The sequence below is a fragment of the Papio anubis genome, chromosome 2 (assembly GCF_008728515.1).
Source record: "Papio anubis isolate 15944 chromosome 2, Panubis1.0, whole genome shotgun sequence".
In the NCBI taxonomy this organism is placed as follows: domain Eukaryota; kingdom Metazoa; phylum Chordata; class Mammalia; order Primates; family Cercopithecidae; genus Papio; species Papio anubis.
Genome location: NC_044977.1, coordinates 176,871,379 through 176,887,410, shown reverse-complemented (window position 1 = coordinate 176,887,410; position 16,032 = coordinate 176,871,379). Strand labels below are relative to the sequence as shown.

The 16,032-nt window shown below is 36.2% G+C and overlaps 1 protein-coding gene across 1 annotated transcript in view; it reads left to right on the top strand.

Annotated features, from left to right (window-relative positions):
- Nucleotides 1–16,032, top strand: part of GADL1 (glutamate decarboxylase like 1) — a 170,211-nt gene that overhangs the window by 56,897 nt on the left and 97,282 nt on the right. The window contains exons 9-11 of the mRNA XM_009201845.4: nt 443–559; nt 5,307–5,371; nt 5,653–5,734. Coding sequence (XP_009200109.1) covers nt 443–559; nt 5,307–5,371; nt 5,653–5,734 — 264 coding nt within the window. The remainder of the gene's footprint in view (nt 1–442; nt 560–5,306; nt 5,372–5,652; nt 5,735–16,032) is intronic.

Genomic DNA, 16,032 nt, shown 5'->3' with positions numbered 1-16,032 from the left:
GTATATTCTACATTCTTTGTTTTATAACTGCACTTACTTTACAAGGAGACAAGCAAACAGGCCTGCATGGTTTACTCATGGAGCTCTGTTCGTATTCCAATTTTTTTTTTTTTTTTTTTTTTGAGAAGCTGACAGTTTGCTGTTGCAGCTGAAGTTATTAAATTTCTATCTGGACAATTTAAAGAACAAAACATTACAAAAAGAACATGAGAATACTGAAGAATACTGAGAATACTGAAGATGTACACTTGATCCGTTTATAATGCCAAGAGACCACATATTGACATTTAAAAACACCCATTGAATTAGTGACTATCTCCAAAAAAAAAAAAAAAACCATGTAACTCTCTGGATGCATAACCCTTTATATTTTCCAGCTATTACAGGACAAGCTTAGTGATGACGGTGACAATTCTCTTTGTGTTTTGGATCCTTCTTACAGGGGGCAGCACCGTTTCTTGTCTGTGCCACTTCTGGTACAACTGTGTTGGGAGCCTTTGACCCTCTGGATGAAATAGCAGACATCTGTGAGCGGCATGGCCTCTGGCTTCATGTAGATGTAAGTTCATCTATGTGTACATACGTGTTTAACCTTTGGTCTTTTTGTAGCCTTGGTATGACATTTTTCTTATTCTCAGAAACTAGATGTGGAGTCCCCAACGCTTTTATTTATGTTTCAAATTGGGGAAAAGTAGTATGCCGCTTTCTGTGAAGTATAAATGAGAAGATTCCAAGGCTTCATAAATTTTTAGTTTTCTGGATTTCATTTTGCTTCTTTCACTCTCATGAGCCATCTTTGGTCCTCAAATGTACTGTCATTGAAGCAGCCTCGTGTAAGGGACACATCTGGGATTAGGGAGCTGAGAGATTTGTTTGAGACTCTCATCTGCCTCTTCTTCATTGTGATCTTAGCCTGTTGGATTTCAATTTCTTCATTTGTAAAGAGGGGGGATTGTGGATGTGGGCTGTAAAGGATCTTTTTGCTCTAAAATTTTGATGCCAAACAGCTGGAAAATGCAAAAAGCTACATTACATAATTGCATGCTATAACTAAAGCAAGTTTTCTCTGGATCTATCAAGTAATTATTTGAGGGGGGTTGGGAAAATATACTCTTCACTGTTTTTTAACAAAGCATTGGCTTTTAAAAAAAAATTTGTAAGTCCTGTGGTTATTCAAAATACGTATTTCCTTAAATCAAAGGCAACTTTAAAAATTCTACTTCTCCAGGGTTAGAATGCTGAATTCAGTCAACTATGAACACTTGTTGAGCTTTTTAATTTTCTTTTTTAAAATGAAATTTTTGTGAAACCAGGAGTTCATTAGTTTGATTCTAACCAAAGAGACAATTGCATGTGGTATTTTGGGACCTTTCCTCTGGTAAGTGATAGTTTCAGATCCTCTTTATTAGAAGCAATATTCTTTGACTTGCTGAACAAAATAAAACAGCATTTGGGGGATATATCCACACATAATTTTGTAGTTTAGATGATTTTATGCTTTCGAAGTGTTTATTTCAATCCAATCGTATCATGTAGTACAGCGTCTGTGATATGATTCAAAGTTTACCTTAACTGTATACTAACATTTGGTAAGAGCAACAGGAGTATAAAGTTCACTAGAGTTATTGCTTCTATTAGTATGCCAATGGCAATACTTCAGGTAGATTATTTGTGACTTCTTAATGGGATTTTAGCATTTGTATCTGTTCATATTTCAACTTATATCTTATTGATTTTTATAGACTTAGAAGCATAACAATACAACATTATATCCTAAAAGATAATATGAAGTGAGCATTTTTTAACTATAGAAATAAGGGGGAAAAAATCAAATACATCAGCAGTTATACCTAAATATTATACTCTCATAAAAGAAACATCACATATGGATTATATAGTTTATGTAGTTTGTATAAAACGCAGAAAAGTAAATAGTTTATGTAAAACAGTAACCACAGCAGCTTTTAAATTGGGAGTGACATTAAGAGATTTATGGGGCTTAGAGAAAATTGTGATTTATAAGTATGAATGAAAAGCTCTTTCGGTCTTCTAAAAATTAAAGGTTGAGTCTTTGAAGAAAACATCTTTATAAGGGAATGTAAACCACACCAAATTATCCTATTTGTGCATAGCATGCCCATCTGGCAAATGCCTATAGTATTAGATTAAATTTGACACAAGCCTATCTGGCTTATTAAAGACAGTGTTTACCCATCCTTTAGTATTGTGGGTGTCAAATCCATAAAATGTTATTATAGGAACATGTAGCTTATGTTGAAGAAACTTCATATGCCATAGGTACTTTATTAGTTTTAAAGAGAAAATATTAACAAATTGCAATAATTGCTTGGACCTGTTGGAAATCTTCTAAATGGCATTTTAAAGCTTCTTTAAAATACTAAAAACTGACATTCTCTTTTTAAAAATGAAAGGACATTTACTTGTTCTGAGTTTTCAGTAAAACAATACTGCTCTGCATACATATCACGTTTTATTAATTCTAAGATGCACTTATTTGAAAAAAATTTAACATCTGAAATTGGTATTTTGATGTCAATTTTTATTAGTAGTACACAAAAAATGGGGATGCTTACATTTGATAGTGTCTTCATTTTGGTAATATAATGCATTTTTAAGCAACCGAATAAGAAAAACTAGTTTTATTAGACTCTTTCACCTCCAGTACAGTTCCTTCCTTCATGAGGGCAATTGTTATGCGAGCTTCTGTCTGAGAGCAAAATGTCGGACTGGTCTAGCTCTTCTTTAAATCAGAGGTTGTAGCTGCTGGAAGCCTCATTCCCAGCAAAGCTTCCTATTCTCTCACCCATTCTTCATTCCAAGTCCCATAGAAGGCAGCAAACATATTTAAAATCCTGGGCTTTAGAGGCTGCCAAATCTCAATTCCATTCCTTCCTTCACTTCCCTTTCAGGATTGGTTCTACTATTAATTTATTAACCAATTAAAGACAAATATATAAAAAATGATAAACCGTGGTGCCTCACATATAGTAAGAGCTTAATAAATGACAGTCTTTATTGAGATGGAAAGCCAAACTCCATCATTTAGGTGATTGGTTTGATAAATTTCACAGGTTCTGGAGTTAGGAATTAGAGTAAAGCAAATTAAAGTACGGCATTTACATCAGGAGTGTTTTATTTATTTATTTTTTGAATAAATTTATCGATGAGCTGTTCCTAATCCTGCCAAAGTACTTTGTAAACTGGTGAACTAATACCTTGAAAGAGTTCTTGTGATTTCAAAACTTAAATCCAGTTCACTAGAATTGGGAGATGATTATTTACCTTTCTGGAGAAGGAATGGAGGCAGACGCTAGCTCAGGGAGCATGAAGGGGTAGAAGAGTAGGGTATGAGGCAGGTGGAAAGGGTTAGTGAGTAAACAAGTGTGGCTGAGTAGACTAATTAATCCTTCCTGTAGTTGTCACTGAAAGGTTCTCAGAGAGGTTGGGCAATAAGAGAAGTGAGAAAAGTAGGTAATTTAGGATTTAGGATATGTAATGAAAGTCAAGAAAAATGGGATATGTAACTCATCTTAATATTTGCAAGGACCAAGTTCTCAAAATCCAGATCTGGAGATCCTCAGGTGTAGGCTGGGATAAAATTTTCCTAGATGCTGAGGACATTTGCCTTTGTGGCTCAGCCGTAGTCACACATGGTCCATTGTGAATCCAAGTAAGGGAGAAAATGCAACAGGAAAGGAACTTGACTGACAATACTAAGTTACTAATCCTTTACCTGGGAATCTTTGGGATTTGAACACACAACATCCTTGAAACACATCAGACCTCACAGGCCTCTGGGGACCCCATCGAGTTGTTGGAGACTCTAGTCCATGGGATCAAGGCTGGTACTAATATGAGGCCAGTGGGATTCGCAGGGCTCAAATTTTAAGAAGGATTCACTCTTAGGGCCTTGCAAGAGTCCAGCTCTGAGACTGAGTTCCTCCTTGAATTATGCACCCTACTGACTCCTTCACTTTACCCTAGTCTCAGCTGTCAATGAAAGTTGTTTTTAAGTGGGATTTAAGGCCACAAAGTTGCTTGTGCTCTACTTTCTCATTATTGGCTACCAATGGGCCCAGCGTTTGTAATACTCTGAGGATCATGGAGATACTTCATTTTCTTTATCTTCCATATCTGTGGTGCATACAACCTTGCCACTTCCTTCTACGTATTAAGGTCTATCTATGCCTTTAAATTCCATAGCCAAAAACAGAAGTTGCTACATCCTAAGCAACTCCTGAACTTACCTATTGCCTGAAGCATCTCTGTCACCCTCATTGCACATGCTATACTCCCTACTTTGGCCAAATTGTCACTTTCCTTAAAGCAATGATGTTAACATGACAAGAGAATAGGCTTTGAATCTCAGATCTGATTTTTGTCATTGGCAAGACCTTGGACAATTTACCTGAACACCTCTGAACTTTATAAGAAGTGGAAGTGATCATAACTCCATTCTTAATGGAATGCTATAAGGTTTAAATAAACATGGAAAGCATTCAATACAGCCCAAGCCAGTCCCCTCAAATTCTCAATACAGTTATCCTTTAATATCCCTACAAATTAAAATTTATGTCTGCTCCATTTTCAAGAAGCATACTAACTTTTGTATTTCTTACATCAATTTTTCTCCCTTTGTTCCAGACCTGTTGACTATGGGATTTTATCTGAGCTCCCCTCTCCTTTGCTCACAAAATTTATTTATCCTGTGGATAACTTCCTTATGTCCCAAGCTTGCTCTCTCTCTCTCATTTGTCCTTGTTTCATTTGCAGATATTTCTGAAAGCCATTTAACTAAAATGATTAATTTTTCATTAACAGATATTTCCACCTAGATCATTCTAGTTGGTCTTCTATCTACCATGTCAATAATATGCCTTGCTCATTATGTAGAATGCCAGTCCTTAGCCTATGTCTCATCAAACACTGAATGGCAAAATGTTAGCATTGTGAAGATGTTGTCTATGTTAGAGTCTAAGCTGTAAGAGGGCATAGACTTTGAACCTCTTCATCCACACATAGCTCAGTTGGTTAATATACCAATATATGATGTGTGAATTTATAATTCTAAGGGTCAGTGAGGGCCCATCTATTGTGATGAGGTTCTGGTTGCCTGAGTAGAACCAGTGATCAGAATTTCCTGGGGTACAAATCAGTTAACATGACATAAAACAAAATATCAAATAATGCGGATTGAGGTCATCACTGAGGGTTTTCTATGACAATCCACTGGCAAACAAATAACGTTGGAATAACATTGTTTGGTACTGTAAATATCTCAACAGGCTTCTTGGGGTGGCTCAGCTTTGATGTCGAGGAAGCACCGCAAGCTTCTGCATGGCATCCACAGGTAAATGTAGTTTCCTGGTGTACAGCCAACTTTTGTCAGGCAAAGGGATCTCTTTGGACTAAGTGATATTTTGAAATTAGGAAAAAACAAAGTAATTGTTTTCCTTAAATAAACCAAAAAAAAAAAAAAAAACCAAATTCCTTAAACCACTCAGACAAGGAGTTCTGTAGAACAGTAAACTTTATGAGTACTGAATGTAGATACTGATAATGATAGTATTCCATTGCCTGTGGAAACTAACTGAGTCCTCTCCCTTCTCTGTCCCTTTGTTTAAAAAATAGGGCTGACTCTGTGGCCTGGAACCCACACAAGATGCTGATGGCTGGGATCCAGTGCTGTGCTCTCCTTGTGAAAGACAAATCTGTAAGTTTTCCTCTTGTGTTCTTTGGGCTTCAAGGAGGTTAAGTCACTGTGTTTGCCAAGGGCTTCATTTTTGCTCACCTCTTGGCGACTTGGGCAAAGTGTAAATTGAAGGTCTTTGGGAAATGTTGATGGTCTCTAAATGAAAGACAAAGAAGCCTAGATAAAATATTTAGTGATTCTGCTCAGGTAATTTTGTGGATTTGATTTAGGTATTGTATAATCTCATTAGTTACAGCAAAATGGTCTCTCTCACCCGCATTTGGATTATATTTTAAAACTCAGTTTTAAACATTGCCAAGATTTTTTTCTCCTTGATTAAGTCTGGGATTTAAGTTATCTTGAAACTTCTGCTCACTGAGAAAGTGGAACAGATGTGTGTCATACATTAAATTGAATACTTAATACGCTTAGCTAGGGCTTAACAGCCCGTTTATATGGGAAGACATTTGTTCAGGGCTGATCATTGAACACTGATTTATTAGGGGATTGCTCATCCCAAGTGGTTGGTACTTAGCTTCTTTTGGAATGCTAGGGAGAGTTGGAAACTTGTCTGGATAACTGTGAGGCAAGTGGGAAAAAAGTTGAGGCTCCTGTTGGCCGGAGGTATAAACTCTGTGTTTTCTATGGGTTAAATAAGGATCCTTGTGGGAAGTGGCCCAGGCTGGAAAGTGCTACTTCATTCTTAGAAATGCCTCCTCAAGATCTGTGTTCAGCATGTGGGTGATCTTTCTCAGCCATCTGTTTACATTTTTTTCTTAGGGGACTCCCTTTGCCAATGTTAAAGTCATTTTCTGTTTTTAAGGAATTTTATTTCAAATGAAAACTATTTTTAAAACTTGAAACCTAGTCTTGCATGTGTAGCTATTTACAACTTTGTAAAGAAATTGTGATATTTATATGCTAGTGCCCTGTGCATTTTGACATGATCAAACAGAATGTCCATCAGAAACTAGGAACAGGTTTTGCTTCTATAGAAATAGACACCACCAGAAATATGAATCAGTTCCTTAATGTTTTATTAGGTTGGATATAGTTGAATGTATTCAATGCCATTTAATTTTTAAATTTAAGTTTTAAAATTGTGGTGTGACTGTATTTGTAACTGAAAAGGTAGTTTAAGATTACTATATTGATTGTGAACCAAAGAACGTAATCAACTTGCCCATAGGTACACATTTAGGATGGTACAGAGATAGGAATTTACTCAAGTTTTCTTTTGGTCTAGGTATAAAAACAAAAATGTGTCAAGCATCCTTAATGAGTGAAGTATTTTACATGTGCTTTCCACCTAAATCAGACAATCTGAATGACAAACTTATCTGTTGGTGTGATACGCTAAGGAGTGGGGAACTTAGACTAAAAATTTTATGACTACTCTTAACTTTCTAGCTTTCATACACTTTTCTTGTTAAATATTTGAGTAATTTAGCCAACAACTGAATTACATTTATGTACTTGAGGCAATTTAAATTTTTCTGGATCATATAACTTCTTAACAAGGTTTTATTTAAAAAAAAAAAAAAAGAATTCATTCCTGGATCTTAGTGACAATAATAACCATGTCTGTTTTCATGGCATGAATTAAGAGGTTAGGGGAATTCTATTCACTGTGCAAAGAACTGAGCACTTTCAAAAAGTTACCTGATTTTTTTTTTTTAAATGAAAAGACTGTTTCAATTTAAATGGAATAGAAAGCTGAACCATGAGATATGAGATATGGTAATCAGTTTAAGCTTTGTGTTGGCAGTTTTCTATCTCTTTTGTACCTGGTTTCTACCTGTTATTCTCTCTTCCATATCATTAATTCATTCCATCAACCAGCATAAATGATTTGTGTAGGCTAGACACACTGTGCGATTCTAGGCTCTTATAGCATTGAATTAGACATATTCCTCAGAGACAAAGAGCTTTTAATCTCACAGGGAAGACAATGAACAAAATGCAGATATTTAATTTTTTAACTGCTATTTTGATAAGTGCACCAACGAATGTCAGACTCTGTTGATTGTAAAAATCAACAGGCATTCCAGCCTCCTTCTCTTCTTGCCCATCTCCCAATATTCACCTAACTAGCCTCCCCTGCAGTTTCCATATGACGTAGATATGTCTAATGTGATGTAGGAAAATGTGATGAGGACCTTGAGAAGAATTTTATACGAAAGCATTCTTCTCACATTTTTCTACCTTGAATGCAGTTGCATCAGACTTGATATATGGGTTGTTACCGTAAGGCAATTACCCTAAATTTTAAAAATTAATATGCACAGAATGACAGAAACAAAGGGAAAGTCTTGGATTGGGGTAATTTTGAAATGTTGCACCCCCAAAATGTGACTCCTTTCAGACTTTGTGATATCAGTGGTTAAAATTAAATGTTCTTACTACTGAAATCATCTCCATTGGGTAATCTGTTAGTTGCAGCCAAATGCACCCTTGTCTGATATAGAGAAGAATATGTCACTTCAGTAATACACAGTAGGGAGATCTATGATGTTCCAGGTGGAAGGAACATCATGTAAAAATTCTTTAAGATAGGAATGTCCTTTTTTAAAAAATTAAACTGAAAAAGCCTATTTTGACTGAGGCATAGAGAATAATGTGAAGATTGACATAATATGAGACTAAAGGATCAAGCAGTGGGTAGATCATGAAGGGTCTAGGAGACTATTGTGATGATTTTAGACTTGATCTTTAGAACAATAGAAGAACTAAAAGTTATTGGAAAAGATTTTCATTTAGGACAATGAATTGGAGGGGAACAAGAATAGATAGAAGACTAAAAAAGGGCTTGTAATATCCTATGCCAGAGTTGATGGCAAGAGAGATGGGAAAATGTGATATTTAGTATACATTTTAGCTGTCAATTTAGACAGGGCTGAATTATCAACTATTGATTATCAATTCATTATCAATTATTATGGGAGATGAGAGAGAAACAGGTGTCATGTCTATCTCCCTAAATAGAATCATTCATTCAGTTGCTGTATCAGTAATCAGGATACAGCAACTGAATGAATGATTCTATTTAGGGAGATGAAGATCACTGAAAGAGAAGAGTTGAGAGTGAAACACCTTTCAGTGTTGCTTATACTAAACGAGGTTCTTCTGAGGTATTCAAGTAAGGAAGTCACATAGGAGGTTGACATACGGACCCAAATCTAAGAAGTCTATATAGTAAAGTCTATTACAGAATTGTTGACACATAGATGACATGTGAGGTCATAGGAATGGGTTAGATGCCTTGGGACGCTCTTTGGAATTAGAAGAAAATAAGATCTAGAACTTAGCCCTGAAAAACTTTAGCATTTAGAGATTAGATAGAGGAGGAAGGATTCCCCATGAAGGCTGAGTCAGAATGGCCAGGGAGATGGTGGGAAGACCACAAAGAGGGATGCTAACCAAACAGAGAAGAACATGTAGGAGAGAAAAAGTCCTCTCTTTTCCTTACCCATTGCAAGGTTCATGGCTGACTTTCCTATAACAAAAGACCTTGACAAAAGAAAAGCATAACAAGCTTATTTAACCAACATTTTATGTGAAACAAGAACCTTCAGAGATGAAGCTCCAAAGGCCCAGGTAAAACTATTCTTCTGGACAATCATGCAGAAGTATGGTCATAAGCTGGCAGGGGGGACTTTGCAGGGCCTGTTTGTCCAGGCTTCTTGACCTCCAGGCATAAGGTAGGACCCCTCTGGAATGAGGGTCTTAACAGCCTCCTTTTAGGGGAGGGAGGTCAAATAATTATTTATGACCATGTTTCAGGGAAGAAAGATGAGAGAAGGTCAGCGAGTGACCTCCAAGGTGCCATATTTTGGATAACTGTGTTCTGAGCCATACAAATGTGAGGCATGTGAATGACTTTCATCCTTCGTGTGACAGCTTATTGTCACCCTCTTCTTTGAAGAGTCCCCAGACTTACCAAGATAAACTGGCACCTCCCAGTGTTGTTTCTCAGACTGTTTCCCTCCTTTAAAGTGCTTATATAGTTGCTATATGCATAGTGTGTATAATTACTATTTGTAATTATGACTTCTCATGTAATATTCTCTCCCACTAGAATGTAAGCTGCATGAGGAGAAAGACTATCATCATATTCAACACTTTGTTGTCAGTGCCTAGCAAGCATTCACTGAAAATGGAAAAAAATCTAGTATTTAAAAACTGAATGATTAAATACAATAATCATCCTCAGAAATATCTGCCTTCATGTCAGCAGTAACTAAGAATTTGAATTTTTCTCTCACCCCAAATTATTCCTTTTGAAAACTCCAAGATACAATGATTAAAATTATAGTTGATGAGCTCTATTGCTTAGGTCCTAACACAAGGCTTGTGTTAGGACAATCATTGATGAATAGTGATTTTAATTGGTACTTCTTCTGTTGATGTAAGAGGATAACTCTAGTTTAAAAGAAAGTAAATTACTTAGTAAATATACTGCTGTTCAGGCAAAAACTAATTCCCTAATTTGTACCTGCAAAGCCCTGACATCCACAATGCTGTTTTCCTGATTGACTGGTAGCTTTTGCATTTTTGATTTCCTGTGTTAGTAAATAGGACTGCTTCAGGAACAAAGCACAGCTGTTGCTCTCAAAGTTGTACTATCACTAACCCCCTTTGAATCACAGGGATAAAAAGAAAATCAGGGATTTTTAAAAAATCTGATTATAAATAGGTTGACTTCAGAGATAAATGCGGGATTTGCGTGGCTGTTTTGGATCAAAGACAGTTTTGATGCTTTGATCTAAAATAAAAGGCAATATATTCTAAGAATCAGTTACATAGATGGAGAAAAATCTCAGTATCAGCTTTTTGATTTTTAGTGTTTATGAGACAGATTTTTTAGTTCAAAAAAAAAAAAACCCCAACAGGTATGAGAATATGAAACATGCTAATCAGGTGGCATTTTAAGTATAAATGATTCCTCTTTATTTCTACCTACCATTATCATTCCATTTGAACTCACAATGCCTTTCTGTTGAACCTAGCTGCTACAGAAAACTCAAGTGAATTTTTTTTTATTTTTAGAAAGACTATGTTGACAGTGGGTTTTAAAAAATCATGTTCATTTTTAGTATTTTTATTTCAGAAGTAATTCATGTTCATCATCCAATGAGTCTGAAAATTCAGATAAAAAGAAAGGTGAATGAAAAGCAACACAGAATACTGATATCTGAAGATGCCCTTTATGTACTTCCCAATGTATACCTACATTTAAATGTATGTGTATACACCATCCTTCATCTAAAAAATTTGCAGTATATCTTGCTTTTAGCATGCATTTTCTATTTAACAAAATTATGAAAACTGTTTCATGTCAATATGGATGCTATTACAATTTTAATAGCTGCAGAAAGTCCTATCATTTTGATGTATCATAATTAACTTGGCCAACCTCTTATTGCTGACCAGATGACTTTAATTTTTGTCTATTACAAATTTGGTTACCATCTTTGAGACTAAATCTTTTTGCACAAACTTTAGTCTTACTTTAGCATAAATCCCTAGAAGTGGAAGAGCAGTATCTAGCTTTCATAATGCTTTTTAAATACAGGTTTCCTAATCTTTCTTCAAAAGCATTTACATTCTCATTAATGGAGTGTGTGTGTGTGTGTATATATATATATATATGCATGTGTGTGCATGCATGTTTTTGTTCTAACCTTTGACATCACAGGCATAGTTTTGTCAATTTGATAGGCAGACATTTGTACACTTACTGACACAGATGCAAACATTTTCCTTCTAATTTTATCTATTGACATTTTATACCTCCTTCTCAGGGATCTTCTTTGGCTCAGTGTATTGACACGCAATTGTAAATTACCTAGGTTTTAAATGTGAGGCCCTGGAGATAAGCTTGCAAGGCTTTTCCTTTCCTTTCATCTTCATTCTAGAGGAGGCTCAGAATATAGACCCTCCCCGCCCCCCCACTTTTATTTTTGGAGAAGGAGTAGCAAAAAAAAGAAGAGTGGGATAGTCATTCAACACATAGTTATTGAGGATGTGCTGAGCCACACACTGCAATGTAAAGAAAAAAAGGAGACTAATGTCATTTCCCAGTGTGGTTGCCAGGAAAAGACAGAATTTTTGCTGGAAAATATACCTGAGAAGCAGGTTTCTTAGTCCCATTTTCATTTCTGTTCTGAATGATATTACAAATGACAATTATTACATGCCCGTTAAAAAGTGTGCAAGTAAAGAAAGAAAATACATTTTTCTTTTAAATCAGAGAAACTAGAACAAACTGAATCTGGTTTTGTGGGGATTTCTTTCCTAGCTCTTGCTTTTCTTCATAGAGTTCCTATGGAAATGCCATTAGATGGTTTGAAAATACTGAACAATCTGATCAAAGAAATTTTTTTCTCTCCTGCCAGAGAACACTCACACTTTTTCTGTACAGGTACATTGTAAATTTATTTAGGATGACAGCCTACCAGCTAATGTAGCAGAAAAAGGGGAAGGTAGGTGTTTAAAACTGATTAGAAAAGAGAAGCATTTGACTTGTAGGGGAGATATCAATCTCTCGTGCTTCATGCTGCCATAATCATTCTCTGTGTCTGGGCTGTTCTTGCTTGAGCTCAGAAAATTCTTCCCAGGCCTTTCGGCAAGGTTGAGAATCAAAACACAGAGAACTCATTGATTTCCTGACTGGTAAATACTCTTTTTAATTCCTGTGTTTTAAAAATTATAATAAGCAACAGGTAATTTTCTTTCCACGAAGTTTTGCAGGTGCATCACATTAAAAAACATGATTTCATCAGTAATCACAAACACCGCTGTCATTTCTGCTTTCCTTCTCTAAAAGGTAAAGGGATAATAATGTTAGAACCTCCTGTGTTCAGAATCCATTATCTATTTCTCCACCAAACCAATAAAATTTTTAGCATTTGTTGGTATTACCACTGCCATTCGTTTTAACAAGAGAATTTGCATTTTGCTTTAGATCCTTGACCCATACAGCTCAGTATATTGCTGCTATTGCTGACTGTGGCCCCAAGAGATGTGTTATTATGTAATTGTGATTGTACTACCTGATCTCAATCATCAGTTACCATCTAGTCATAAATGTATACCGGTCCTAATGCAGGGCTTGAACTGGGCACCACAGTTCTTAGAATCATCTGTGTAGTACACTGAGAGCTACTTGAGGACAGAATGGGTCTTACTCACCACTGTTGCTCCACTACTGAGTATAAAACCCAAGCCTCAGCTAATTCTCAATTAAAAAATGTTTCCTGAAGTGACTAAATCTGTATCTATTTCCAATACCACCAAATGGCAATGTGTTTTAAGTTTTTTACCCACAGTGTGGAGTAATATGTCCTTTATCATGCATTCTGATCTTTCAAGTCTCAAAGCATGTCCCTTCTCACTAATATATAGGAATTTTTTTGAAGGGGTATGGAAATCATTTGTCTCATCCATATGGCTTGATGTAGCCATTACCTCCTCTCATCCCATCCCATGTTGGCACTTTAAAAATCTTGACTCTGGGTTGTGCCAACATTTGGCCTTTTACCTACATGCCTTAGAGACCAATAATAAACCAGTGACTCATGGTTTCCTTTTTCAGAAACCATATTGTCTTTCCCCTAGGAAGTTATTTTTGTTTTAGTATCTAATGATGCTGTCTTTTATTGGAGACTGGACAAGTAGAAGAGACACTTGCTTTTCTAAGGCTCCCTGGGTCCTCTCTTGACCCCTTCTAATGAACAGAATGACATTCACAATCTGCCAGTTTGCTGCAAATGGCTGTCTGTAATGTTGGATGCAGCATCTTGGCCAACGGTCTCCCAATTTCATCCTTGAGTTCCTTCAAAACTCTTGGGTGGCTGCCACCTGGTCTTACTGATTAAGCTACATTTATTTTGTCAGTTTGGCTTAGATGAGTTGGGGTTTTGCCCATTATTGGATTTTATATTTTCTGCCTGTTTCTGCAGAACCCTGAGGGTGTAGGAATCTCGCTAACGCCCTTCCAGGTAACAAATTCACTCATCTTGGCAGTCAGCCTGTTTCTGTATGGAACTCCAATCTTTGCTTCTCTGCCCCGTCATCACAGAGGACTTCAGATTCCCTAAAAAATGACCAGAAAGAAAAATATGAAATTCTGCCTTTGTGTCCTTTTGTCATTTGATAAAAGACCAGCAGTTGAAAAATATCCCAGAGAGGATTCTGTTTACACACTAATTTTTTTCCATCTCAGCTTGAAACAAAACTGATTAGGGTCCCACAGCACAGAAAGATTATATAAATTAAAATCTAAGAAAGGAAGAAACATAAGATTAAGGGAATAAAAGGAAGCCTGGAATGAACGTAATAGAAAAATTTATGCCATACTAAGCATGCTACACCTGCCTCGGGTGGGCTAGAATTTGGTTTTACTATTTTTAAAGGATTGCAAGTATCTGGCTTTTTGCCTTTTATTTTACTATGAACTCGTGGCAACAAGGCCTTCTCTTTTTAAGTTCTGGGATACGTGTGCTAAGCGTACAGGTTTGTTAAATAGGTACACGTGTGCCATGGTGGCTTGCTGCACCTGTCAACCTGTCATCTAGGTTTTAAGGCTCGCATGCATTAGGTATTTGTTGTAATGCTCTCCCTCCCCTTGTCCCCCCACCCAAAGACAGGCCCTGGTGTGTGATGTTCCCCTCCCTGTGTCCATGTGTTCTCATTGTTTCTCTCCCACTTATGAGTGAAAACTTGTGTTTGGTTTTCCGTTCCTGTGCTAGTTAAGGCCTTCACTTTTACCACAACTCTGATAAGATACTTGAGGCCCCCTTTTGAGTTCTTGGAATAAATCATTCTATTTGTTTTTCTTTGTATAATTTTATTGTCATATTGGTTGTTTCCAAGGAAGATATCTTAAAACATACCTGATAATTCTAATTAGGCTTTCTAGCTTTGTTGTTTCATGGCCAAAATATTTAGGGAGTCAATTTTTTGCTTCCATTTCTCTTTTTCTGGCACATCAATTAAATATATAGTAAGCCTGTTCCTTTTTTTTCCTTCTATTTTATATGTTCCATAATTGTCTTTCCATGTTTCATTGTGTACAATTTCTTCTGACCTATCTTGAAATTCTCTAATTTTCTCTTCAGCTGTAGCTAATCTGCTGCTAAAGCCGTCTGAGTTATTTTGATATTGTCTTTCTAGCTTTATAATTTCTAATGGATTCTTTTTACCTATATACTGTCTTCTCTAGGTTCTTGATGTTTTTAAGATTAGTTTTTATCTGCTTAAACACTAAGTATATTTACCATCTCTTTTGTTAACTTCAATATCTAGTTTCCCTTTGGTGTTATTACTATTATTTCTTGTGTCTGATTCCTGGCTCTCATATTGTCTAGAGAGGTACCTTATAATCCTTGGTGGTTTACTTAATATTTTATTTGAAAAGTTACCCTTAGGAATAATTAAGACCTGAAGTGATCTTTCTTTATAAAAATGGAATCTCTATTTTCATTTTTATGAGCATCTGAGGGAACTGGCAGTTTAGGACCAATGTTTGACATTTTTTCTGGATCTTCGAGGTATAGCCTGCACCTCCATTTCATGGTGGAGACCTTTGGGTCCCAAACAAGAAAAGGGATTTCTTTCTTGGCCTTAATGACAATGAACACTTTTGAATTTTGTTTCCTGAAACCTTTAGGATATCTGGTGGTGAGAATTGATAACACTCTAGGTCTCCAAACTTGGTGGACTTAGGACCTCAATCTTTGTTCCCTTCCTTCTCACCATTCTGGTTCTTGTCTTGACTGTCCTCCCCAACTCTGAAAATTTCCCGGAGTAGGAACGTCTCTAGCTTACCTCCTTGAGTTCCCTTTTCCTCTTTGTACCTCCAGCAGTTTATCCCTGTCTTGTGAAAGTCTGCTAGGCTTTTCATTAGATGCAGTTTTATATTTTGTTCCAGGATTCCTGGCTGTCTTCAGTGGGAGGGACTCCAATTCATCTATTCCTTTATTAGAATTGATATGTACCACATTTTGGATTTTTAATAATTAGCAGCTGTTCAGTACTGCCACTGGAAATAAGTATTTGTTTATTCAGTCTTTCATTCAGCCTGAAAATATGTAGAGACTACTATGTGTTCAGTGAATAAGACATGCCCCCTACCCTAAGTTAACGCAAAGATTAATAAAAAAAACATTTTAAGTAAACAATTAACATATACTATTCTTTAGTTATGTAATGGTTAAAAAGGAGTTGGAGAATGTAGATAAAATAAGAACACTGCTGAAAAGGCTGGTCAAGAAACTTGCAACAGAGGTGACTTAAAATATCAGTTACTGGTATTT